This window comes from Zalophus californianus, chromosome 14, assembly GCF_009762305.2.
Source record: "Zalophus californianus isolate mZalCal1 chromosome 14, mZalCal1.pri.v2, whole genome shotgun sequence".
Lineage (NCBI taxonomy): Eukaryota > Metazoa > Chordata > Mammalia > Carnivora > Otariidae > Zalophus > Zalophus californianus.
This window is the reverse complement of record NC_045608.1, coordinates 8658645-8685634: the sequence shown is the minus strand read 5'-3', so window position 1 is coordinate 8685634 and position 26990 is coordinate 8658645. Positions and strand designations below refer to the sequence as shown.

The 26990-nt window shown below is 39.9% G+C and overlaps 1 protein-coding gene across 1 annotated transcript; it reads left to right on the top strand.

The window, feature by feature from the left end:
* The first annotated feature begins 244 nt into the window (after positions 1-244).
* On the top strand, positions 245-21248 carry PPP1CC (protein phosphatase 1 catalytic subunit gamma). The gene is made up of 8 exons (XM_027576609.1): positions 245-510; positions 11519-11650; positions 12623-12853; positions 16797-16901; positions 18106-18329; positions 18538-18672; positions 19897-19957; positions 20854-21248. Exons 1-8 carry the CDS (start codon positions 456-458, stop codon positions 20922-20924), a joined length of 1014 nt encoding a protein of 337 aa, XP_027432410.1. The 5' UTR covers positions 245-455; the 3' UTR covers positions 20925-21248.
* The last annotated feature ends 5742 nt before the right edge of the window (positions 21249-26990 follow it).

Genomic DNA, 26990 nt, shown 5'->3' with positions numbered 1-26990 from the left:
TCCCGCGTGCAACTTTGCAGCTCCCGCTCCCGCCAGGGGGCCTATTTGCTCGGCCCGTTTGGCGGAGGGATCCCGCGCGCGATTGCAGTTACGCTCAACCGTCTCCGCCTCATTCCCGCGCTCTGGCCCCGCCCCCTTCCGCGCTCTGGTCCCGCCCCCTCCCGCGCGCCCTATGGCCCATAAAGAAGTCCCGGCCGGGCCGCTGCACTCCCTCGCGCGCATCCGTGCGCCGACCGAGAGTGGCTGAGGAGTCGGCGGCCATTTTGTTCTTCTCGTGGTTCCAGTGGGGAGAGAAGGAGGAAGCAGGGAGCGGGGCGGTTGGGGGGGGAACCCGCCGCGGCTGCTGCCACCGCCGCCACCACCGCCCCTGTGCTCGTGGCGTGGGAAAGGAGGTGTGAGTCCCGGGCGCGAGCCGGCGGCGGCGCCGCTGCGGGAGGGTCGGCGGTGGGAAGGCGATGGCGGATATAGATAAACTCAACATCGACAGCATCATCCAACGGCTGCTGGAAGGTGAAGGGGTCGGAGGACGGGCTGAGGGGAGGCGGGCGGCCTCGGGGACTCGCGGGGGAGGGGGAAGTTGGGAGGCCGGTTGGGCTTGCAGCGCGGAGGGGAGTGAGCCCCGCGAGTTGGCTCGTGGGGCCAGGGGCTGCAGCCGGAGGGAGGCCGGCCGGGGTCGCGCACTTGGCCCAACCCGCGGACCCTTCCGGCGCCGCTCATTCATTGCGCGGAGGTGCAGCCTTGCTCCCGGAGATTTGAAAACTCCGCTCCCCACCCCCACGTTTCCGGTCCGTACCCCCTTGCGCCCCGCAAGCGGGACCAGCCTTTGGAGGAAAGAGGGCTGGGGGCCCCCGGTCAGCCCTACAGGACCGCGTGTTCCTTACTTTCTGGTACCCGCCCTCTCGGAAAGCAATTTGATGGAGCTGTGGGTTCCACCAGCTTCGGGGGCTTCTTTCCTATGTTATTTTTTGTGTGGGGCTGGGGTCGGACGGCCCATTTCTTGTTATTTGGTGACGAACGTTCATATCTCCTGAGGATGTCGGAACCCATCCCCTCCTGCCTTCCCAGATACTCTTCTTAAGTTATCCTTATCTTGAAGAGGTCTCCGCGCTCTTTTCTGAACGTGCCACTGAACATGAAACCAGCGATGGGGACAGTTTGTTATCTTTCCAATGTGCCAGGTTCTGTATTAAGCGCTTTGCGCCCATCTCATAATTACATTCATAGCAATACTCAGCGTTTCTAAAGCGCTTACTGTGTGTCAGACATTTTTAGAGCAGTTTACACACATTTCATAAATTCTCCCAACAATCTTTTGGGAGGTGGGTGCTGTTATTTTTTACCGTTTTTCAGAAGAAACTGAGACACAGGTTAAGTCACTTGACCAAGGTCACACATTAGTGACAGGTTTCAAAGCCAGCCGGGCGCTAGAACTTGGCTACATTCAACCCACCTTATGTTTGAAGGAAGGTTAAGCAGAAGTTAAAAGAAAGCTTTAATTTTGTCTGACCTAAGACTCCTGAGGTGCCTGACAATTGTTTCATATTGATGTGGGATGCCGATGAAGTTTGGATTTTAAAGGGGGTCTTTGAAGCGAGCCTCCCGCACCCGAATTCCCAAGCCTGTCTACTAATGCTAATGTCTTTTTCTGAGACTTTGGAAGGATTCAAATCTCTTGATTTGGACGCTGGATAATGAAGATTTGTCTGAGTTTTAACTGCTTTTTGGCTTTATACTGTTCTTCTAAAATAATGTACTGTAGGGTTGCCTGGGTGGCTCAGATGGTTAAGCGTCTGCCTTCAGCTCAGGTCGTGATCCCAGAGTCCTGGGATCGGGTCCCACATCGGGCTCCCTGCTCCTTGGGAGCCTGCTTCTCCCTCTGCCTCTCTCTCTCTCTCTCTGTGTCTCTCATGAATAAATAAATAAAATCTTTAAAAAAAATAAAGTACTGTAAGTGCTTGAGAGATGGAGTCCAGAGCAAGAACAGTTGGGGCAGCTTTGGTACTAGAATTTGCGGATCTTTTAAATTAAGTCATTAAAATGAAATTTCTGAAAATATCTTCATCCATCCTGGGGTGTTTTTTGTTTTTTGTTTTTGTTTTTTTTTGCTTTTATATTTTCTTAAAAGAAATGTGTCTGAATGTGTCTATAAAGTCCCCTGAAATGCTCTTGAGATGTCAGTGGCATTTACGGGTGAAAACCTTGTCATTCAGTACTTGGCATTTATTATAAGAACTATATTTTTCATATATTTTCATGCAAGTTAATATAGTCCTTTGATTTTTATGAGGCCACAGTCAGCCAGAAACCGATTAAAAGAGTTTGCAGTAAGAAAGGACCTTTTTATTAAATATTTTCATTTTAAGTCTTTAACTTTTGCATATTTGTACAGGGTTATGTGTGGAGAGATTTGATGGGCTTTATTTCACTGAGGAAACAACAAATTGGAATCTATGTTGATTAGAATCATCAGAACTTTAAAACCATTTAAGTCTTGTTAACTTAAGACCTGTGTTGCTTACAACTCTGTATTCACGTAACAGATTTGTTCATTTTAGTCTTATTTTTTAAATCATGCTAAGAAATTTATCTTGATAAACTTGGATCATCTAAAATGAGATCAATCGTTTCTTAATAGTTCTTTACGTGTTATGTTGCACTTGAAAACCAGATTTTTTAATGTATCATTTTTTCATTGAAAATGTAAAGCATTGCATTTTAATGTCTCTGGAATGGGCTAATTGCATAATACTGTATACTTTAAATTTGCTTTTTTCTCATCGGTGTTAATTTGGCAGAGAAACAGTTGAAGATGATCCATTGAGGATACAGATAACACGCACTCACACACATCTGTATTAGAAGATGTTGATAATAAATTTTTTGTGATTTTTCTTTTTTTGTAATGCCCCCAAAACCCTTTTCCCTAAAAATTTTAATTAAGATGTAAGCATATCTGAAAATGGCATATGAGTTTTGTGATAGTTTTTGTATGTTCAGAATTGTCTTTGAAGACTGTGCAAGCTTAGTTGAGAAGTGGCTCGTAACAGTACTAAAAAGGCAACTCATAGTGAGGTCTTTAAGAAAACCAGCATGTTGATTTGGACTACAACTTTGCAATTCTTTTCTAGTCTAAACTTTAAGTAGTTTCTTAAGCGAGGCATCACTTAGGTGACCCACCTTGGAAGCTTTATCCAAGCTCTGCCTTGCTGATGATAAAACTTGAAACTCCTTAGTTTAACATTCAGTTTTTAAATAACTGTACAGTAAAACTTAGGAGATTTAGAGAGAAAATAAGCCAGCTGTTGATTTGGTCTGATATTCCTACCATGTTGGAGAAAAGTAAGAGGGTAGAGTTTTACTTTGTAAGTGACCAGGTTTGGGGAGTAGAGATGGCTAGTACTTTTCCTTACGTAGCAGGCCCTGTAACTTATTTCACATCCTGATTTGCAAAAAGCATCTTTTCTCTGAAGATGACAGTTGTCAAACTGCAAGACCTTGTCAGCCTCTGCATAATTGTTCTACTTACTTTAGTGATTTAAATATGACTTTTGGGGCGCCTGGGTGGCTCAGTCGTTAAGCACCTGCCTTCCGCTCAGGACGTGATCCCAGGACCCTGGAATCATATGGGCTTCCCGCTCAGTGGGAAGCCTGCTTCTCCCTCTCCCTCTTCCTGCTGCTCCCCCAGCTTATGTACGTGGGCGTGCGTGCGCTTTCTCTCTCTCTCTCTCTCTCTCAAATAAATAAAAATCTTTAAAATAATAATAATAAAATAAATATGACTTACACCCTGGCCCTCAGAAAGCATCTACTACTATAATCCTCCGATGTGTAAGAGTTCATCTGAAAGTAGGGAGTGTTCAGATACTCTGAAACTATAAATTTAAGTCACCCATGTATTTAGCTTTTTGGTGTAATATGAAACATGTTTATATTCTAATGTTAAAAAAGCAGCAGTGCCTGGTTTTGAAGATCATACAAAGGACAAAAAAAAAGTTCTTAAAATTCTGATCAAAGAAAACAAAAGTAATCTTTTTTCTAATGAGGATTCTGCAATTATTATTTTTTAAATAGGTCAGATAATTTTAACAATTAGAGGCTTTTCTTGGAAGCAATTATCATAGGGCATTTTGTTGATAGACATTATCATCAAAGCTTGTGTTACTAATTCCCTACTTTGCAAGAAGTCTGTGTTTTGAGGCCCCCTGCCTTTCCCTCCCCTCGCCACATGTCAGTAGTAGGCCTCATCCTCTCCCATGAGGTAGGAGGGGAAGGATCTCAGAGACATGATCTGCAGCTTGCACCAGTCCTAAACCACAGCATGGAGAGGATTACTGTCCTTATGCCTGAAGTGCCCCCATGTTTGTCAGTAGCAGGGGACATCAGTGAAATCTAACAGGGTGGTGTGTGTCATGATGTTGTGCTTGAGGGAATGCGAGCCACAAGAACAGAAGCCAGGCTTTCCTTCTCCCCAGCTGGTGAAATGGAGGTGGTGCCGGCCACGCATTAGTAATCTGTTGCCAAAGGTAGAGGTTTTTTGTAGAGATTGTTGTTGTTTTAAGATTTTATTTATTTATTTGACACAGAGAGAAAGCACACTAGCAGGGGGAGTGGCAGGTGGTGGCGGGGAAGCAGGCTCCCCGCTGAGCAGGGAGCCCGATGGGGGACTCCATCCCGGGACCCTGGGATCATGACCTGGGCCAAAGGCAGATGCTTAACTGACTGAGCCACACAGGCGCCCCCGGTGAGATTGTTTCATGTCTTTGATACTGCAGTCCTGTAATCTTTGACCTGTTATGCAAATTATGTGCCTGTGCCAGTCAGTTTACTTGAGGTAGGTGAGGATTACTGATCCTGAAGCAGGGCAGTGGTTGATAATGATTTTATACCAGCTTGACTGTTTCTCTTCATTTACAATCAAGGCAATTAGAAGACCTTGAAGTTTGAAATGTGAAGGAGACAATATTCTGATGTGAATTACTTTAAAAATGGGAGTCTTGTTGAAGATGAATAAGGAAAGATTTCATATTTTTGGAGTTTATGGAATTCTAGGACAAATTACTGAGATTTAGGATCAGACCCCTGTATCGAAGCATGTAAGAACAGATGATTTACTTACAGGTCTCGATTGATTACCTGAAACCTCCAATGTCTCCGCTACTCTAGGGTTTGCTGGTGCCCAGAGTGGGTGTCACTGATGCCTTATGAAAATGAAAATTACTCATAAAATGTAGGGTCAGAACCTCAAGTCTAATTAGTGGTAATATATCAAAATGGATTGTTAGACTGAAAAGATAAACATTTTTCAGTAAACTGGTTTCACATTAGGTGTAGAAAGCTCAGGGTACTTTGAGAACAGTGGTGTTTTCCAACTGTATCCTGAGTATTTGTCTTGAGAAAATTGGTATCCCCTCTAAATGTCCCCAGTATATACTGTTGTTGCATTGTGTGTCACTTATACCTCAGTAAAAAAATAAATGCACAAAGTATAACAGCAGCAGTTAGGAAAGTCAAGAATGAGGATGTGTGTGGTGCGGAAACAATTCAGGCAGTCCAAAAGTGGGAAGTCTTCCTTACTGTAATGAAACCAAGTGATTCTTGATAACATTTTTGTGGTTTATAGTTTTTGTAGGAAAGAGCTCAGTTTTGTGTGGGAAAGTTTTAATGTTGCAGATATTCACTGTTGTTTGTCTTGTTTTGAGGTCTTCCTTCCCTAAATCTGTCCTATAGTGTGAGGTTACTGATTCTGTCATGGAAATGATTATGATGTGCAGTATTCTCAAGATTACCACCTACTTAAGTAAGATTATCTTAAAACAGCAAAATCTGCATCAGCCTATTTTTATGCTGGTTGTGCCATTCTTAGATTCTAAAACTTCATTATAATTCATCTGGAGCTTTTCTTTTTGTGTATGCTGTTCCTTTTAATAAGACTTTCAACAATTAAGCGACTTTTAATGAAAGAGCAAGAAGAATACTTTTTTATTATTTATAAATATTCCCAAAGTAGTTTTAAATTTCTTTGCATAGTTTTCATCTCTGCTTGTAGCCAGGCTGTCAGAAAAGTTAGTGTTGCTTGTGAGAAAAAGCTGGCGTTGCAAATAATCACCAATAACATTCTTTTATTATTTCAAGTTTTTGTCTGTTTTTGATAAAATTGCGTGGTAGTTTTTATCATATGCTCATGTTAGTGATTTGCCAGATAAGTATATAAGTTTCTACAGAACAGCCTTTGCTGTTGACAGTCATAATGCATTTTTCTGAATCTTTCTAGCCAGTTAAAGAAAGGTTTTTACTCACAAGTTGTTTTAAGCTCTAAATTGGTATGTTAATGTAACTAGTGTTAGTAATGATCACTAACCTACACATGTTTACAATGGCTACTGATTTCAATGCATTGCCTAGTATCTGGATTTATGAGAAAACACTCCCATCTGGAAAATGAAGTTCTTATTTGTTGAATATTTTGGATTCCTTTGGCAATTGTTGAAATAATTTGATATTTATTATTTGAACTACCACAGCTACTTACTTAGGAAGGTAACATGTGACAACTCTTGAATTTCCTACCAAGGGTCTCCTTTTTGTGCATGTTTCTCCCATTGCGCTCAGAGCACAGTGAGGCTTTAAACCTCAAGGTAAGTATTGACTGATATTTATTAAGTAGAGCTGCACTGTTTGTAACTAGAGATGTTTCCGTTTAAAATAGAGATGTTTTTATTTAAAAAGCCGTTGTCTTTTTAATGGTATTGAAGATACTATCCTTAAGGTGAACTTGTAGTTTTATGATCTTTATGAAGGGATAGTTCTAGTCATAGCATTTATAACAAGCTCCAGTTACCTATTCTTATTTTCTGTGTCCTCCACAAGAGAAAGGACAAGGCTCTTGTCCGTCCTGTTTACCAGGGTATCCCCAGCATCCATCGGAGGGTCTGGCACCTGGTAGATATTCTGCAACTATTCTGTTGAATGTTTGAAGCATGGTTAATAAGTATTGATAGTCTTAAACAGATTGCCTAATTTAGTTCTGATTTGATGCTTCTCATTTAAGGATGCTTTATGATTTTATATCCCATTTCAGAATTTTCTTAGGAAGCAGTGACCATATATTAGGGTTTTGGTGGTTTGTCCTATAAAAACTCCTTGGTTTGGAAGTTAAAGAAGAACAAATCCTTCGTTGGTAGGGTAGTAGTATGGTGGCAGCACCACTAGACCTAGAGTTCATAGGGACCTGGTGTTCCTGTAAGTTCTGTGACCTTGGACCAAGTCACCGAACCTCTCCCAAACTAACAGAAGTGACAGAGCCTAACTTCATAGGATTGTTGTGAGGATTAAGTGGCAATGTAAAGCCCTCTAGTGCAGTGCCCAGCACATGATGAGTGCTTGGTAAATGTTAGCTGCAACTAGTAAGTAATTCTATCTGATGGACGTTGAAGATAGTGAAGTAGATTTATGAACTATTGGCCGATGTGGCCATTTTTAAGAAATAGCTAGTGTTTATCTGAACTGCTAAAACCCATTTTGAAATCTTTATCTTCTAATTGTTAGATCATCTTCAACATGAAATTTAAGAGTAATCCTAAATTTTTGCAACTAGAAAAATATTCTGTTAAAGGCTGATAGGAAATGACACTCTTGCTTTTTTTAACTTTAAAGCACAGACAGGTTTTTTGCTAATCAAAAGTATGTGGTCTGGAACACATGTTTAATTCTGATATCACATGTCCTCAGTACTTAGAGATTTATCCAGATTTCGTTCACACAACAAATTTTGAGCACCTGCCACATCTGGCTGTGGGCATGTACACTGCAGAGTCGGTCGTGTGGTGTTGAGGTTTACAGCCTACCAGAGGGTCCAGATGAGTAGGTGGAAGCAAAATGGCATTTACGGTACAAAGTATGGTGTGTGCTGAGTGGTATCCAAGCGTTGTGAGAGCATTTTCAGAAAGCGTAAACTAGGCTTAGGAGAGGAGAGGAGGTGGATAGGAGAGGTTCTCCCGGGCAAGTCTTGAAGGATGAGCGGGTATTTGCCAATTGGTAGATGAGGGTTTTGGCAGAGTTTCTATTTTCATAATTTTATTGCTTTAGCTAATTCTAGGGAATTTAAGAAGCTTTGGGACCATGTTTTTAATGAGCACTGTTCTTCAGATATAAAATCTTGATTTGTTCTGGAAAAACTGCATTTAATCCTTATTGCACATTAAGAACAATTTTTTAATTGTTAGCAAGCAATATTGCTTTTTACTTACCTGTACACTTCACTCAGAGGACAAACAGGAAAACAGAATAAGAAAACTATCATAGATTATGTCTAAAGGTGGTAGTCGGGAGCCTCCAAAACCAGTAAATACTTACATTAGCAACATTGACTTAATATGGTGGCATCAATTTAATGATAGCATTCATATTAAAAGTACAGCCTTCATTCCATATAGGTGTAGATTAATTGCACGCTTTCTTGAAAGACTTAAGGTGGACTGTTCATTCACAAATGTGGGGCTCTGCTGAAAAAGATTGAGGTTGAAAACCAGAAGCTTCTAGGAGTCCCCTCCTATGCAAAAATAAAAGTTTCCTGCTGGGCAGTTTGCCCAAGCTTCTGGCTGACTTGTGGTGTAATTGCTAATGATTGGGGTTTTCTGGCCATTGAAGCAGGAATCCCACCGTCTTTCCATCAGGAGTGTTTCTTGAGTTCTGTACTGTGTGTGTCAGGAGAGAAAATTACTGTGGTTCTAGAAAAACCATTTTTTATTGCTCAGTTGCTGTAGTATTATAGATGTGTCTCTCATATCTCCCCTCGAAAATTATCATCACTGTGCTTTCCTCTTCATTGCTTCTCATTTCATAATGTTTTGATCAGAAGGAGACTGGCGGTGGTTTACTTCAGTTACATATTTTGGGGTCCAAAGTAGTGATTTGCTCAAGGCTATAGAACCAGTACAGAAACTTGGGGCTGGCTACCAGTTCCACTGCTCTTTCAACACTTTCTCTTCATTGTGTGCTTCAAGAGTTTGGCCCTTCCCTCTTGTCATCTTTTCTTGTGTACTCTCTTTCATTGAAAAAGTAAAACCCCTCTACACAGTGTTGGGTTTCTGTTCAAAACTCTTAAGAGAACTCAGGGTTTCGGCGGCTATTCAGGCTGAAAAATGGCTTTGCCTAGGACAATATTTCTCAAACTTGGACCCAGCCATATTTAATGGAAAAAAATTCTCAGCAGACATCAGGTTTTTTATTTGTAATTTTTTATCACCCTGTAACATTAGATATTTACAGAACAAAGCTAGATACAAGCCAGTTAAACTTACTGCTTTTATTCACTTAATAGGCTGAATGATTTTATAAGTTGAATATAAAGCCTTCAAAACTGATAACATTTAAATTAGCAACAATAATTTAATCTGATGGGTTTTGTGGTTTTGCTAAAACTAAATCACTTTATATTGGGTTTAATGGTTGAAGGATGTAACCTGACATTCTATATTTAGTCTGGTCCTGTGATTTTGGTTCAGTTCTAATTCGTTGAATGCCTGCTTTCATAAATCTTTTGTACAAAACAAGTATTAAGACCGATTGCAAGTTGCGAATAATCAGTCCCTGTATTTAACCATACCCTACCAGCAAGCAGGCCACTTTAGAACTGTAAAGATAAAGTAAAATTAGCAATTCAGTGCTCTTTAATTTGTATTTAGTGACTGTCTAATCTGCTATAACTGGAAGCAAAACAGAATTTCATTTCCTGCCTACCTGCTGATAAATGAACTGTTACAGGGCTGGAGTGCTTTACTTTGATAGTGAGTAGAACTCAGGGGTACTCAGATGTGGGCAACATGGAGTGCTGTACCAGTATTTCTTTTTTTTTTCTTTTTTTTTTTTTTTAAGATTTTATTTATCTGACAGAGACAGTGAGAGAAGGAACACAAGCAGGGGGAGTGGGAGAGGAAGAAGCAGGCTCTCCGCGGAGCAGGGAGCCCTACACGGGGCTAGATCCCAGGACCCTGGGATCATGACCTGAGCCGAAGGCAGATGCTTAACAACAAGCCACCTTTCTCCCTTTTCTTGTTTTGTATGTTCAGATTACTAGGAAACCTTCCTTACAGCACTCATTGACATCCTTTGCCCTGTAAGGGCATAATTGTATTCACAGATGCAGTCCCAGAGATTGCACAGCAAAATATGTACAGTATGTACAATGAGCCTGAAATGTGTTTCAGTAAAATGCAAACGACATTTAAATTTTTTCATAGAACTCTTGAGGAAATACCAATCATCCTCTGAAAAACACTGATGGGGGGAGGGTTCAGAGCATTTCCAGTCTCACCTTTTTAATTTTTTATTTACTTTTTAAAAGATTTATTTATTTAGGGGTGCCTGGGTGGCTCAGTTGTTAAGCGTCTGCCTTCAGCTCGGGACATGATCCCAGGGTCCTGGGATTGAGCCCTGCATCAGGCTCCCTGCTCAGCAGGAAGCCTGCTTCTCCCTCTCCCACTCCCCCTGCTTGTGTTCCTTCTCTTGCTTTGTCTCTGTCAAATAAATAAATAAAATATTTAAAAATAAAAAGAAAAGATTTAAAGAGAGCACGTGCGTGCGAGGGGGCTTGGGGGGTCAGAGGGAGAGGAGGAGAGAGAATCTCAAGCAGACTCCCCTCACTGAGCCCAGAGCCTGACACAGGGCTCAATCTCACCACCTCAAGATCACAGCCTGAGCCGAAATCAAGAGTTGGATGCTTAACCAATTGAGCCACCCAGGTGCCCCTCCAATTTCACATTTTAAAACAATCCTTAGAACCAACTCAGTAACGTGATAATCTCAAATCTCCTGCTGTACAAATACTAATTCATTTATAAGGCTGGAGAAGAGAAGACAGGACTGGACGCAAAAAGAGATGGCCTGGTGGGCAGGCTGGAGGTCAACAAGGCCGATTTTTGTGGCTGGGATGCAAAACTGAGGCCTTGGACTGTGCCACAACCAGTCTGATTTCAGCAAGTAACAAAAGGAATACCTTTTTTTTTTTTTTTTAAGATTTTTATTTATTGAGAGAGAGCATGAGAGGGAAGAAGGTCAGAGGGAGAAGCAGACTCCCCGCTGAGCAGAGAGCCTGACGCGGGATTCGATCCTGGGACTCCAGGATCATGACCCGAGCGGAAGGCAGTTGCGTAACCAACTGAGCCACCCTTCTAACAGTATTCACACACAGAGTGTGGCCCCTTGTTCAGGATACTGTAACAAGTCTTAACTTAGTATAGAAGATGCAACTAAATAATCGATGAAATCCTGTCTAAGATTTTACAATTATAATTAGACATTAAAACCATGTTCTTTAGAAGTGTTATGAAAATAAAGTCAGCCAGAAAGCCAGTTAAACTGTGGTTTTGTCTCCTCCTTATTAAAACGTGTGCTTCTCAGATATTTTTAATTTGTATGTTAAATTGTATTTTGGAAGGCAGCTATGCTCACCACTATACCACCAACGCGTTAAATTGTATTTTGACTTCATTTGACTAACTGGAGTTTTTCTCCCGTACAGTGAGAGGGTCCAAGCCTGGTAAGAACGTCCAGCTACAGGAGAATGAAATCCGAGGACTGTGCTTAAAGTCCCGAGAGATCTTTCTCAGTCAGCCTATCCTACTAGAACTTGAAGCACCACTCAAAATATGTGGTAGGTTTTGGCACATGAACAGTTGCCTTTGATTATGTAATTGATTAAGTGACTCGAGGATCTATAGATGCCCTTGTGTTAGCCAGCAGAATCGTTTGCTATTTATGAATAACCTGGAACTACTTAAATGATTTTAGTTTTGGAATTAATACCTCTAATGGACTTAAGTTTACTTAAACGTGCTTCGAGTTTTCTAAAAATTATTTCACTAAAGGAATATAAACATTGCAATAGAAAGGAAAGAAATGACACCGGAGAGCTAAGAAAAGGTCTGAACTATATGAATATATAGGAATTACACTTAAGCTTAAAGCAAGACTGGTTATGCTTAAAAATAGACTTTCCTTGATGCCGTTTTGTAGTCTGTTTCTACATGATAGATGCAGATAATCTGTATAAAAACTGAAGTTCATCTGAGTAATGCTAAATATTCTAGCATATTTGACTACATTGATAAAGCTTATATGTATGATTTTAAAGTTTAAATGCTCTTTGGCATTATCTAGCAGGGGGAAATTGAAAGCTGAATGAATTGGTGGATGTGGTGTGTGTGCCTTTGTTCGTGCACGTCTGGGGCTCACTAGCAATGCAGCAGTTCTCCTGACACAATAACCTGCAGGCTGAGCTGCCGGAGATCTGAGAGTGGTCAGCCGACCTGAAAGGAAAGCCATGTTACTTGGCAAGAAGGCCGGCCTGCCGAGGCATTAATAATCCTTTCCACAAAATTAATTCTTAATTAGTTGTTTTGTGTGAGATTCTGGACATAAACATAAGCTTGAAATTGTTATTAAGCTCGGTTGAACTAAAACATGATACAAGTTTGGAAATTAGGGTTAGCCATCAAATTTAACTCTCATTATTAGAGGTCAATCCCATTATGCAATGCATGTTTAAAGAATGTCTCTCCAAAACTTTGTTAGTGGATTGAACAATAAGTATGAGGGCACCGTGTAACTAAATTCTTGCTTCTAGGTGATATCCACGGGCAGTACTATGATTTGCTTCGACTTTTCGAGTACGGTGGTTTCCCGCCAGAAAGCAACTACCTGTTTCTTGGGGACTATGTGGATAGGGGGAAGCAGTCCCTGGAGACTATCTGCCTCTTACTGGCTTACAAAATCAAATACCCCGAGAATTTTTTTCTTCTCAGAGGAAACCATGAATGTGCCAGCATCAATAGAATTTATGGATTTTATGATGAATGTAAGTACTTTCTACTTCTAAGGAAGACTTACTTAAACTGAGATACTTGGTCATAAACTGCACATACTTCTGTTAGGATTTGTGAGTGTTTAGATGAAATGTTATAATCTATCTTTTTTTTTCTTTTCTTTTTTTTTAAAGATTTTATTTATTTGACACAGAGAGACACAGCGAGAGAGGGAACACAAGCAGGGGGAGTGGGAGAGGGAGAAGCAGGGGGAGTGGGAGAGGGAGAAGCAGGCTTCCCGCGGAGCAGGGAGCCCGATGCGGGGCTCGATCCCAGGACCCTGGGATCATGACCTGAGCCGAAGGCAGACGCTTAACGACTGAGCCACCCAGGCGCCCCATAATCTTACCATTTTCTGTTTCATTAACTTGTTCTTATTTTTTTCTCACGGTAAAAATATAACACTGCCACTACAGTATAATAATTCCCTAGATTCTTTTATGATGTGACTATTAGATTAAGAAGTAATGGTCACAGTGGTGGCTTCTTTAAGATCATTGTTGAACTTAATTCTTAGTACAGGTCTGAGAACCTGTCCAAATAGATAGTTTTGTTTTTAACAACTTTATTGAGAGATAATTTCATTCCATAAAATCTGTCTGTTTTAAGTATACAGTTCAGTGATTTTTAGTAAATTTAGTAAATTTATAGGCAAGCACTAATCTTTCTTTGTAGATTTGCCTTTTCTAGTTATTTCACATAAATGGTATCTTTAAATATACAAATGATTTTGTGTGTGTGTGTGTGTTTCCTTCTGGCACATGTACACCCAGGACAAATGGCAGTTATTATCCTAAAATGTGCTGAAAGGAGAAAGCAAAATTAAAAACAAAAAAAAAAATCATTTGTGTAACATTTTACACATATTATGACCCATTTTGGATTGTATAGTTGAAGGTACACTTTGAGTTGGTAAATTGATAAAAAACAAGATTCTTAAAGCCTTAAAAATTGCCAGTTTTGGTGGAATTGTTGTTGTTGTTGTTGTAGTGTTAATAAGTATAAAATGTTTAAGGGGGGGTGAGTTGGGTCCTTACCCCCATCCTTTTGTGCCTATCATTTCTGCTAGGAGAGTCTTCAGGCAGGGAGGAGAGAAGTGGTTAAGGAATTTGAGTTACTACATTGGCCAGTGATGATAACAAGACCAGTAAAGCATTGTCACTGTGGCCCTCCCCCACCAGACTATAGTCATAACCTGTAATGTGGTGTTTTTCCATTGCAGTTCCACATAAATGTGTTCAGCTAGCTCATTTGTTAGAAGTGCACTGCTAGAAAGATTGTATTTCTAGACTTAGCTCTCCTACTCTCACCCTCTCCCATAATTGTATGTTTGCCTGGTCTGAGGCCCTGAGACCCAGCTGGTAAGATGAGGTGGGGAGGGATCACCAAAGAAAAATCTTATGGGTTCTTAACTGACTAGGGCAACTGAGTCTGTGGCCAGAAAGGTGGTGGTGGTGGTTGTTTTTAAGTAATCTCCACACACAATATGGGGCTTGAACTCACCACCCCAAGATCAAGAGTCAGATGTTCTACCAACTGAGACAGCCAGATGCCCCAAGAAAGATAGTTGATTTTGACAATGAGTCTATCAGAGAAGTACTAGTAAAGCAGTTATTTCTCTTAAGGTAGTGAGATGAGAGGCAGCAAGTTTTATAAATTGTGTTTTGGATATTTGTTACAGGTGCTACTTTTTAGAACAAGTTAAGAAAAGCAAGTACTTTGATGTTTTCATTGATGAGATTCCAATCCACATAATCTCTTTGTTACATATATCCAAGTGAGGATATTAGCGACGTTGTTTTCAGTTTCTGTTTAATGCGGAAGACTTTAAAAATTATTTTAGATGGTCAGCATTGGTTGGTTTCTTGTTTGGTCATCAAGACTTACTGATTAACCTTGTGCTCAAGCTCCCCTCACCCCCTCATCGTCAGGCAGGTATAACTTGCCATCCAATCTACTTGTGGGCAGAAAAGTGTCCTTGACATAGGTGGCTTTCGATTGATGGTTTGCAGACTTTAATAAAACTGTTGATAATTTTATTAAAATTTTACTTTAAGTTACAGTTGAGAAGCTTTATTAAAATGTAGGTTTTCATGGAACAATTTAAAACCACTGCTTTAGGTGATAGGCTCATTTCACAAGTATAACAAGCAACTCCTTTTCCCCCCGACCCCCACCCCAACTTTTTTATAAAGAGTGTAGTCCTGGAAAAGCTGGGGAATCTGTTGTTAGATAAAATGTGAATGTGTGTTATCCTTTCCTGATACCAGAGCTGTCTGATCTGTAGTAATAGGAAACTGCATTAGGGATTCTGGCTCAGAATCCCTGGATTTGGAAGCTGGAAGAGACCTTGGCAGTTATCCAGGCTAAACCTTTCTGGAGCCAGATGTTCTTACTGTTCTGAAGTGACCTTAGGGAGGAAGTGTAGAGAGAACAGAAAACAGGGCCCTAGGACTTAGTTAAGATGCTCCGAGGCAACAGGTGGAAGAATCCTAATTTTTATTGAAGGTGCCAGCAAAAGTAGCAAAGGAATCTGCAAGACAAACTAAAGTGTGTTGCATGAATAAAGAATCAGGGAGCAAAGCAGACTTCAAAAAGGAAGAGGATTCGTTGGCACTGGCAAATGCAGCATGTGGGCAAAGGAAAAATCCAAGCAAGCCATTGGATGGTCATTCAGAGATAGGCTTCAGAGGAAAATAGGAGACAGAATCAAATCACTTTTATGATTGAAGGTTAGGACCAGCCCAGCCTTGTTCTTCTGTTATTTCACTTTTTAAGTAAAAGGTTCCCTTTCATCCTTTTGTAGAGAAGAATTCTGTTTGGCTTCCAGAACCCTCCAGTGAAGGAAGATAAGGAATAGGGAATTAGTGACCTCCAAAGAAATGCAAAACAGGGTGAACCATGGTGAGATTTATACCCAGTCATAGAAAAAACAAACTATTAGAAGGAAAGACGACAGTCCTTTGCAAAGGGAAAAGTCAAGTATTTGTTGAATTTGCATTACATTCCAAACCCTGTGCTAAATTCCATACCTGACTTGATTTGCAGTAGAGTGGAAGGTGTGGTTCAGGAACCTGCTGCTTGTGCCAGTCTATAAACTTTCCAAAAAGGTTCAGCTTTAAATCTGTAGATGTCCCTAGAATAAGAAAGGAGAGGAGACGAAGGACAAACTTGGCTTTAGGAATGAAGATTGTGCTTTGATCTTTGGGTTTTCTGGTATGGAGGTACAGGAGACAAGGTGCCCCACAGTTGGGCTATTCTCAACCCAATTCAGACGGATTTGTGCTTCCAGAATTTATGAGTAGGTTTTTAACTCAATGTAATTTGCTTGCAGGAACAGTACCTTAAAGTCATGCTTATGTCCAAATCACACTGTGACTCCAGAATGCAGGGAATACAGGGGCTGGTGAGGGGAATATAACCACCCTATAACATCGTTTCTGTGGGGAACGTTCTCAGCATTTGTGGCAGTGTTAAGAACAGTTATCCTGGTGTGCCTGCTACTAGAGTATGTAGGGCTGGGAATTATCTGGTACCAGTAAGCTCTTGATGATAGTAGGAGATGGGATGGGGTGTTAACTCTCAGAAGCTTCCTCAGAAGGAAGATGGTAATGGCACATGTGTAAGCTGTTCATAATTGCCTCTGGTTGAGATTGAACAAAACATGCTAGGTTCCAAACAGAGTTTGTGCTACCAAATAATTATTGGGAGTTAATGATAATCCTTAATCATTACATTTGGGATTTTCTGATTTCAAACTTCTGTGGGATTTTAAAGTATAGCTAGATCTGCTAAACCTATCCTCCAGGGAATTTTTAATAAAAGCATAGTTCTTGTTTACTTAAAAGTAATTAGCACCTTACTTTGGGAGAAATTGTCCTAAGAGAATGAACCTACAGAACACCGGTCTTTTTAACCATCCTAAAATTTTCACAGGTAAAAGAAGATATAACATTAAACTATGGAAAACTTTCACAGACTGCTTTAACTGTTTACCGATAGCAGCCATCGTGGATGAGAAGATATTCTGCTGTCATGGAGGTATGTGGGCTAATTTTAGTTGCAAATAGGTTTTGATCCCTTCTGAAGGGGGTACACTTAGACATTTGAGTTGTCATTGGGATGACTTCTCTGTCAGGTGACTCTCCTTTATTGATGTGTTACACCATGGGTCCGCTCTGGTGCATCCAGGATCATTTGGATAGAAATCTAAAGTAAGAAATTGATTTGTTACAGGGAATTCTAGGCTCTGTAACAGTTTAACTTGAAAATAGAGCAGAAAGTGTTTTTAAATATAAAGTGAAGAGCGATTAATATGCTGTATCATAGATTCTCCAGAATACTGAAAATGTGAGTAGACTTTCCTTGGTCTGTTTTTGGTCCTCTCCTTTTAGAAATTTTTCTGACTTGGATTTCAAAAGCGATTTTATTTTTCTCCATGGTTGTGCTTTGTATAACATAATTAAATAGTAATTGTGAAAAGGATTTCTTTTCACCTATGGTCAGAAATTATAATGACAACTGTCAAAGAGCCAACACAATGTATTTTAATAAAGCCATTATCCCTGCCCTCCTATACTTCAGCTGGTTTCGGTAGAGCTGGGCATGTGATTTTTAAAAATTTTTTTAATTTTATTTTTTTAAGTAAACTCTACCCCCAACGTGGGGCTTGAACTCACAACCTGGAGATCAGGAATTGCAGTGGGCTCAACCCACTGAGCCAGCCAGGTACCCCTGGGCATGTGATTTTAAACTCAGATGAAAGCCAGCTACACTGGAGCTGGTCTGATAGATTTGATGGTCCTTGGACAGCACAGGTTTCCTGGAAAGCTACATCATACCTGAGTATCTGCACCTTCTACACCCAGTCATTACAAATGGTCAATAATAAAATCTAGAATGTACATTGTTCATTATTATCATCAAAGGAGTTGAGGAGTGGTTGTCTATAAATCACTGGATTTTAATTTTATAGGGCTCTGTATGTTGAGGTAACTGATTCCATATACCATTTAGACATATGTGCCTCACAAATTGGTGCATGTAATAAATTCTAGTGCTTTTTCAGTTGAGTTTTTTTTATTTTAAACCAAAGCTAAATAAGAAAACATAACCATAAAAAAAAAATCATAACCATAGATTTAAGCCCTCCATGTTAGTCATTGAGTCTCTCTGTAAGCAAATGGAACTGTTACAGTGAAGTTCTGTTTTCTTCAAAAAAACATTTTTTTTTTTCATTTAATAGGTTTATCACCAGATCTTCAATCTATGGAGCAGATTCGGCGAATTATGCGACCAACTGATGTACCAGATCAAGGTCTTCTTTGTGATCTTTTGTGGTCTGACCCCGATAAAGATGTCTTAGGCTGGGGTGAAAATGACAGAGGAGTGTCCTTCACATTTGGTGCAGAAGTGGTTGCAAAATTTCTCCATAAGCATGATTTGGATCTTATATGTAGAGCCCACCAGGTATTGATTTTGAATTTTACATGTACACTTAAGAGCATGTGTGTGAGCACAGATTCTCCTTGTTGATTTTAGTGGGTAGGTATTGCTTATTCATACAAAATGTCTCTGCAAGTGACCTGTAGGATATCAGGCTCAATGGGAAACTGAAAAGTGGTTTTACTCACCTGCAGTTTACACCTACTTACTCTAAAAACATTTTCTCTCCAAGGTGGTTGAAGATGGATATGAATTTTTTGCAAAGAGGCAGTTGGTCACTCTGTTTTCTGCACCCAATTATTGTGGAGAGTTTGACAATGCAGGTGCCATGATGAGTGTGGACGAAACTCTAATGTGTTCTTTTCAGGTAGAGGATGCTTTCAACATTGTTTCCTACTATTATGTCTAAATTTTACTGATTTTTTTTTTAATTGCTCTTTTCTGCCTACTGTTCATTTATGTTGAGTAGACTAAATTTTTAATTTCCCATACAAGTGTTTGTCCTAATTCTGTAATCAGTGGACCCCTTTTAAGGGGAAAAAAGTTGTCAGAGAACCTTTTCCTGCTGTGTTGAATTTAACTCTTTTTACATTATTATTTTTTTTTAAAGATTTTATTTATTTATTAGAGAGAGAGAATGAGAGATAGAGAGCACGAGAGGGAAGAGGGTCAGAGGGAGAAGCAGACTCCCCACTGAGCGGGGAGCCCGATGCGGGACTCGATCCCGGGACTCCAGGATCATGACCTGAGCCGAAGGCAGTCGCTCAACTAACTGAGCCACCCAGGCGCCCTCTTTTTACATTATTTAAATGGGGTAAAAAAACAATTTATTGGCTCCTCATGCTTATAGTTCCTTTACTATAAATCTAAAACTTATGTCACTATAATGTTCAGCTAAAATTAAATCCCCGCTTGTATGTGAGAATAGAACTAACTGCCATGTGCCAGATGTGCTGTGTGATTACTCCCTTCTCCCACCACTTTTCTTTAATTTCCACAAGACTGATTCACCATGACATCATTTGGCCTTCACTTGGCACAAAAGTATCATTTACACATAAAGTCTGTCTGAGTCTTTTTCTCGCTCTCTTACTACAATTAAACTTGTACAATTTCAGGGTAGCCCAGTCATAATCCTAAGTAAAGCCACTGAAGTCAAGTGGCAGTCATCAGGTAAATGTTGTTTTACCAACTATCAGGGAGAACTTGCAGCTTCCCAGAGATTATGAGAGGGCCCCCTGTGGGTTTGAGAAACACTGCTCTAGACTACTCTCCACCCCACCCCCGTGTCAGAGGGGATAGCCTAGAGATACTACAAGAACTGACTTCAGAAAATTGTCATTTTATCCAGAGGCAAAATAATTTGTCCCTGCATTTCATCTGTTCATCATAGCATTTATTACCAAAATGTTTACATGTTAACATATTAACATGGTACGTTAATACGTTAGTGGGGCTTTCAAGAGTTGTAGGGTCAGTTTTAAATGGTCAGAGACCTTTCTGAACAAAAGATTTGAGTGAGATTTAAGAAATCTTAAGATTTGGGGTCGAGAATATTTCCTAAAATGCACTTACCTTTGAATCTTTGCAGATTTTAAAACCTGCAGAGAAAAAGAAGCCGAATGCCACGAGACCTGTAACACCTCCAAGGGGTATGATCACAAAGCAAGCAAAGAAATAGATGTCATTTTGACACTGCCTAGTTGGGACTTGTAACATAGAGTATATAACCTTCATTTTTAAAACTGTAATGTGTATTGGTCAGCTTGCTCAAATAGTGTGTTTGTGGGGCCACCCTTCCATTTTTTGAGTTAATGAATGGCATTTGCTGGTTATAACAGCAAATGAAAGACTCTCCACTCCCAAGAAAAAATGTTTGTTTTTTTAATTCTGTATTCCTTTTGCAAACAACTTTAATGATGGTGTTAAAGCTGTACACCCCAGAACAGTTTATCCTGTCTAAGGGGTAAGTGTACAATTGATCTTTTTAAAATTCAGTTCAACCATGAATAATGTAAATGCTCGTTTTCTTTAGGATATAAAGAGAGCCCTAGGGTGCTCAATCTGTACATGTTATTGTCATAAAATGCATACTGTTGATACAAACCACTGTGAACATATTTTTTTTTAAATTTTGTTTCAAAGGGATTGCTTTTTTTCTCTCATTGTCTTGTCATGTACAAACTAGTTTTTATAGCTATCAACGTTAGGATTAACTCAACCTTGCCAGCATCACTGGTATGATGTATATTTAATTAAAGCACACTTTCCCTACCGTATACTCAAAATGATGATTAAAGCCATTATTTTAAATGTTTGTGACTCTTTCCTAAAGCCAAAGTTTCTGTTGAAATACGTATTGACAAACCCCTAAGTACAAGGTGGCCTGGTTGTGTACGCATGCCACCTTCTTGGGGATTCAAAAACAGGTTTTTGGTTTTGAATAGCAATTAGTAACATAGTGCTGTTTAAGCTATTAATGATTATAAAGTTAATAACATTTTGTACCATTTCCATATAGTCTATTCATTAAGTAATCTTTTTACAGTTACATCAGGCCTGAACCCGTCCATTCAGAAAGCTTCAAATTATAGAAACAATACTGTTCTATACGAGTGACCGATTATGCTTTCTTTGGCCTACATTCTTTATTCTGCGGTGAAGTTGAGGCTTATAAGTCAAAACAAAGGAACTAACTTAATACCCACCAGTTTATACAGAACTCACAGTATCTATGACTTTTTTAAACTAAGATCTGTTAAAAAGAAATCTGTTTCAACAGATGACCGTGTACAATACCATGTGGTGAAAATGAATTCAGACTTATTAAACGACGAACTTGTTAAATCCTCTCAGTGTCTATTTATCAGCACAATACACACAGGAGAACTGTTGATGGCATATTGAATAGATTTTAATGAATAAATTGCTCTGGAAACCACAGTTTCAATTTGGTTTTGTTTTCCTTCAAATAGTCTGTTTTCCAAAGATGGATTATAATATGGATGCTCATGTTTGTGGAGTTCTGACCGGGCTGTAAGCACGTTTCTGAAGTAGGGTGGTACCGGTGGGGCTGTCCTCCCTGCCGTTCGCGAGGTGGGAGGCTTGGTGAGCTGCGGTGTCACCTGCATCCGTAGTTTTCTGTTGGTCTGGGTTCAGCTGAACAACTGCTTTCGTTTTAGGACTCAGCCACCAGTGTTTGCATGCATAGTTCTTTGCTCTCTCCTCGATTCCCTGATTCGTATGGAACACAGTGTGGTGTCATATTACGTGTGTCACAAGTGTGTCAGATGGATATTCATTTCTCAAAGTACATTAAAAGTGAGTGAAGAGCATGTCATTTGCAAAGCACTTTCTTCTCTCAAAAACTGGCTTCCCTCAGAGTGCCAGTGGTGGCGTGTGGAGGGAAAAGTATAGAGCTGCTGGGGTCCAGTCTCCTGTCCACACTAATGGTCTCTGGTCCTAAGACATTGGCCACATCTTCCCCCTTAAGCATGCTCCTCTGTCAGGGAGGCAGGTTGGACCTCCTGACCTCTTGTGCCTTCTCATTCCATATTCTGTGACAGATGCAAACTTGTATTGTTTAATTTCTTGTCATATTCTCCCATCTCCTTCTTTATAGGAAGAAAGATGAGCCGTAATTGATTATGTCAAAGGCAAATTTCATGTGTTACTAATCTGTGCCCTGGATGTGATCAGTTGTGTCACTTCTAGGATTTCAAAATTCTGTAGTTATAAAACTGGGCTACTCTGTTCAGGTGATAGAGCATGGAGTGTGGTGGCTTGCTTAAATTCTTTCAGAAAGAACACATAGCTCCAGGTAAGTAGGAAACAAAATCAGTCTTTGTTTTAGGACATGACATCTTAGGAGAGGCTCATAATTTGAAACTAGTATATGACAATAGAACTTGAGGCCTTGCCTTATAAATCCCAGTCTGCCCTAACCTTACTTTCTCATTTGTTACTTCTCTTCGTGTGCATCTGAATCACATCTGCCTTTGTAAACCATTGGTTACATTCCATCCAGGTCTTGGCTCCTTTTCTTACCTGTGTGATTTGAGTGAGTGACATTTTTAAATGCTGAGCCACAGTGTCTCTTATAAAACAGGGAGCGTACCTGCCTCATTGTGAATCTTGAATGAAATGATGGATATGCTCAGAGTAATGTTTGACTCATAATAGTATTATTCACTATTTGTTGCTTTATAATTAATCTCAGTTGTTTCATGTGGTTGAAAACTCAGCTGGCCGGGTTCTAAATAGCACCTGCCTATTGCATACAGGCCTATAATCACCTGATACTAAGCAGTGGACAGCCAAGCAATTATGAGCACTGACTGCACATTAAACACCTATATTTTCAGCAAATACAAAAGAAACAACCAGGAAACATGAAGTTGTTGCAATTATTAGTGTAATATTTTAAATTCTAGTTTTTTAAGTATTCTTGCTCTCAAGATGACTACTAGTACAACACCATTCAGAAAGGTGATAGCTATCGTTATGTAGCTAAGTAGTCTATATAATATAGTTGAAACCCATCGTTTGAAATCACTGGTTTGTACCTACATAACTAGGCCTGCCCGTGTCTAGCCGCAGTGAGCAGCACAGATGCTGACATGGCATACTTTACAAGTCACAGATACATAAATGGAATATGGGACATGGGAATGAGGAACAAACGATTGAGTGTTGAGTCATGAAGAAAGCACAGAATTCAGACTGAGGGAAGGGAAGAGATATCACCTGCGTTTTCCTCTGTGGGACCATGATGGGAGGTTGAAAGGAAACTGCTGGGAAGTGAAGATAAAATAATAGCTGGCAAACTGAGGCAGAATGGGCAAGAGCTCTTTCCAAAAAGTGGGTTAAAAGGTTTGAAGTTCTGTATGCCCATTTCCCCACCTCCTACAAAAAGACCCAAAGTTCATTCAGCCTTGCAAACCAGCCAGCTGGAATCTGCAGAGATCATGATTCGCTTCTTTCAGCTCTGTAAATCAGATGTACACATCAGCCTAAAGCAGAAGAATAGGACACCCCAACCCCAGGCTTTGCTTTCTTGACGTGTAAGATGGAAAACCAGAGTACTGAGGGATTGTGAAGATCGAAAACCCACAAAAAGTGCCTAATACTTGGCTTACACGTAATGAGCATTCGGTAAGCAGCTATAAGACACCAAAGAATGTTTCTAAGATACACATCAATGGAAAAAAAAAAAAAAAAAGGAACTTACTTGGGAAAACTTGTCCAGACATAGGTAAAAATCAATTTTCATACACCCATGCTGGATTATATATGTGAGCTACAGATGAAGAATAAAAACAAAGACCTGCTACCAGTGCTTTCAACCTCATCCCAAGACCAATGGAATGAATACTTAGAATTCCAGGCATCCCCGAATCAGTACATGATTAACAATTGGGTGGTCACAGAGAGGACTCCTGTTTATCTGAACAGCACAGTAGCTGCAGTACCTCGAACAGGCATGGCATTTGGATTTATTGCATATATCAAAAATTTCAAATACAGGTAAGCCTTTTGTGCAGATTGTCATTTTTTTGTCAAAGTATATGTTATAGGATGAAAGCAGTTAATTTTGAACACTAATCAAAAAGTTAAAGCAATAAATTGGAAAATAGATGTTATCTAGATAAGTTTAGGAATAACTAAGCTAACAAAAGTTTTTAAGAGTTTTGAAGTATGAGGCATGCAAACAATTGGAAATAGATCAATATCGCAAAAATCATAAGTTCTTCTGAAGATACTCAGCATCTTGCAGTGCACAAAGCTTGAGATGGAGGGATTGTGTACAATTAAATCATTGTCATCAACCAGATTTTTTAAGTCTAGGAACAGAAAGAAGCTGTTAACCTTACAATTGTTGGGACACGACATTCAGTTTGGTGGTAGGGCCAGCCACAAGACAACTTGGTCTTCCAACCTCAGGTAAAAGTGAGCATCTACTTACCGTGTGGTTACCACAGGAGCAATAAAGCAACTGATTCCTACCTAATGTCAAACTTGAGAAAATGCTGACAGTTCAAATAAAATGTGTTTTTCTGGTTAGATTTCACATTCATTTTTGTGTCCCAAACAACCAGTTCTCTAATAGTGATACTCAGCTGCATCCAAATACAGAGTTTTAATAAATCATTCAGCCAAGATGTATATTTGGTGCAACTGTAGAAAAAATTCTAAGGAGCCGTTTTAAGGTATTCCTTTTTTTCTTCTAGCCACCCAACTAGCACAGTATCAAATACCATGTCTCCCAGAGAGGACCAGCCCACACCAGTTGTTCAGGGCTAGTGTATGAGAGAACAGTAACCAGTCATTATGCTCTGGGACAGACTGGCTTCTTGACCTTTCCAGCAAAACCCTAGCAAGTTAGGTAGGTGTGGCAGGAGAGCAGGTGGGATAAAGATGTTTCTGCTGAGCTTGGCAGAGGTTCACTTGCTATCTGCTGGAGATTTGCTCCATCCACCAACTCAAAGAGCCTTTAGAGGAGTCCAATTCTATACCTGTTAGTTACCAAAATGAAATCACATCTTTCCAAGTTTTGATGACCCACCACCCACAAACACCAATATCTTCCTTCTCATGTTGAGTGCCAATAGGGTCCCTAATGATTAAGGGATAGCTGGAGTTGACTCAAACTCTTAGTCGGGAGGCCATGCAACATTGGTAAGATGCATGGTTCCGTGGATCGGGGATTGCCTGGATTTTGTTCACCAGCTTGGCTCAGATTGATTTCAAGTCTGCCTCCTGTTTCTATTGTTATTCTAGAGCCATGGGGTATTTCTCAAGACAGTGGAATAAGGACAAAAGAGGAAAGCAAGCCAACTATCTTTAAGATTTGCTGCAGTGCAAATTGCTTATTGGGTGCACATTTTGGTCACCTCTGCTTTTACATTTATACAGAGTTGAGAAAGGTGATTTGCATTCTTTTCCCAACTCCAGAAAGCTAGGATTCCTCTAAGACAGTGCTGTTCATACTCTCTTGACAGGTGGAACCCTTCAAACAAAATCATATCAAAGGCATCCATAAAGTGAATAAATTCAGAATGGCTCTAAAAGCAGAGGCTGGGGGCTTGGTGTCCCCCACCAGCTGCAGTCCCCGATGTCCCCCACCAGCTTCAGTCCCCAAGGCTTGAAACCACTGCTTTAAGAGGACTATTGCTTACAGGACTGGGTTTGTAGACCAGCTTCGGTAAGATGTTAGTACAACTTGAAACTGTTAGAGCTTTCTCAGTTTTGTGATGCCTTGTCTGAGAGCTAACCAGCTAAGAAATTTAATCCAAGTACTCTCCCGATAGGTCAAACAGGTAATCACTTCAGGGTTATTCAGCTGGCTTTCCCTTCTTAGCATTCATCATGGGACACAGATTGGGAAAGCATTCTGTAGATCGGAACCCAACATCCTTAGAAGGCCAGGATTTTTATTGAGGGGGTTCCAGCACCACTGTCTTTGTTTCTTGATTGTGTGTGTGTGTGTGTGTGTGTGTGTGTGTAATTTCATTAAATGTATTTCACTGTGTGTATATCAAGGTATATAACCATTTTATGTGTTACATATTTCATATGCTGTATATTTTTTTAGTGTCTTTTTTTGTGAAGTATCTGAATACAAAAAGATACATATATGTGAAACACCACATACCCACTACCTGGGTTAAGAAATAGAATATTGCCAATATCTTAGGAGACCCGTGGGTGTACCTCCCCAATTACACATACTCCCTCCAGAGTTAACCACGATCTTGAATTGGAGATTAATCATTTCCTTGCTTTTTTTTGTGCGTGTGTCCCTAAACAATATGGTGTTAAATTTTGCCAGTTTTTGAACGTTACATATGCTGTGTGTATTCTTTTGTGAATGGCTTCTTTCAACATTTTCTTTAAATTTGTTTTTAAGTTTTATTTATTCAAGTAATTTCTATACCCAACATGGGCCTCAAACTCAAGACCCCAAATCAAGAGTTGCACGCTCTTCTGACTGAGCCAGCCAGTTGCCCCTCAACATTTTTTAAGAGATTTATCCATGTTGACATGCTCAATTCCCATTTTATGTTTTTGGGGGGTATGGTGGTGCATACTCTGTCTTGTCTTTTTTTTCTCTAATTTTTTCTATTTGAAGTTTATTTTTTATGACTATTCTTTTAGTGTCTACCCTAGTAGTTCTAATACGCATTATTAGCTTTAGAAGTTACTATCTTTGCACTTCACATTCTCTGTCCTTTGGGATGGATGGTAAGACATGTGTTAGACCCCATTCTTCCATTTCCCTGTAACCTCTCTCTCTTTTCCATCTCTGTCCCTATGATTTGCATTCTCAGTAATATCTTCAGCTATAGCTTCTAGTTTACTAATTTTCTCCTCACTTGTGCCTAATCTAATCCAGCCACTGAATTCTTTTATTTTAATTACTGTATTTTATTTCAAGTTCTGTTTTTGGTTGGTTGTTTTTCAAAAATCTGCTTGGTCATTCTTTGTCATTTTTTCCCTGCTAATCTTTTGAAACTTCTATTTGTCTAAGTATAATAACCATGGTTATTTTATATTACATCTGATTATTCCAATATCTGAAGTCTCTGGGGGTCTGTTTCATTTGTTACTCCTACTGGTTTTTCATTGTTGTTTCCGTGTGTTTTGTGACTTTTGAGTGGGAGTTGCCCATTTTTCCTTGTATTT

Coding starts and splice junctions, on each gene's coding strand:
- PPP1CC (XM_027576609.1), top strand. CDS start 456: ATGGCGGATATAGATAAACTCAACATCGACAGCATCATCCAACGGCTG. Junction 18,330..18,537: donor TTATATGTAGAGCCCACCAG/GTATTGATTTTG, acceptor TTTCTCTCCAAG/GTGGTTGAAGATGGATATGA. Junction 19,958..20,853: donor ACCTGTAACACCTCCAAGGG/GTATGATCACAA, acceptor ATCTTTTTACAG/TTACATCAGGCCTGAACCCG.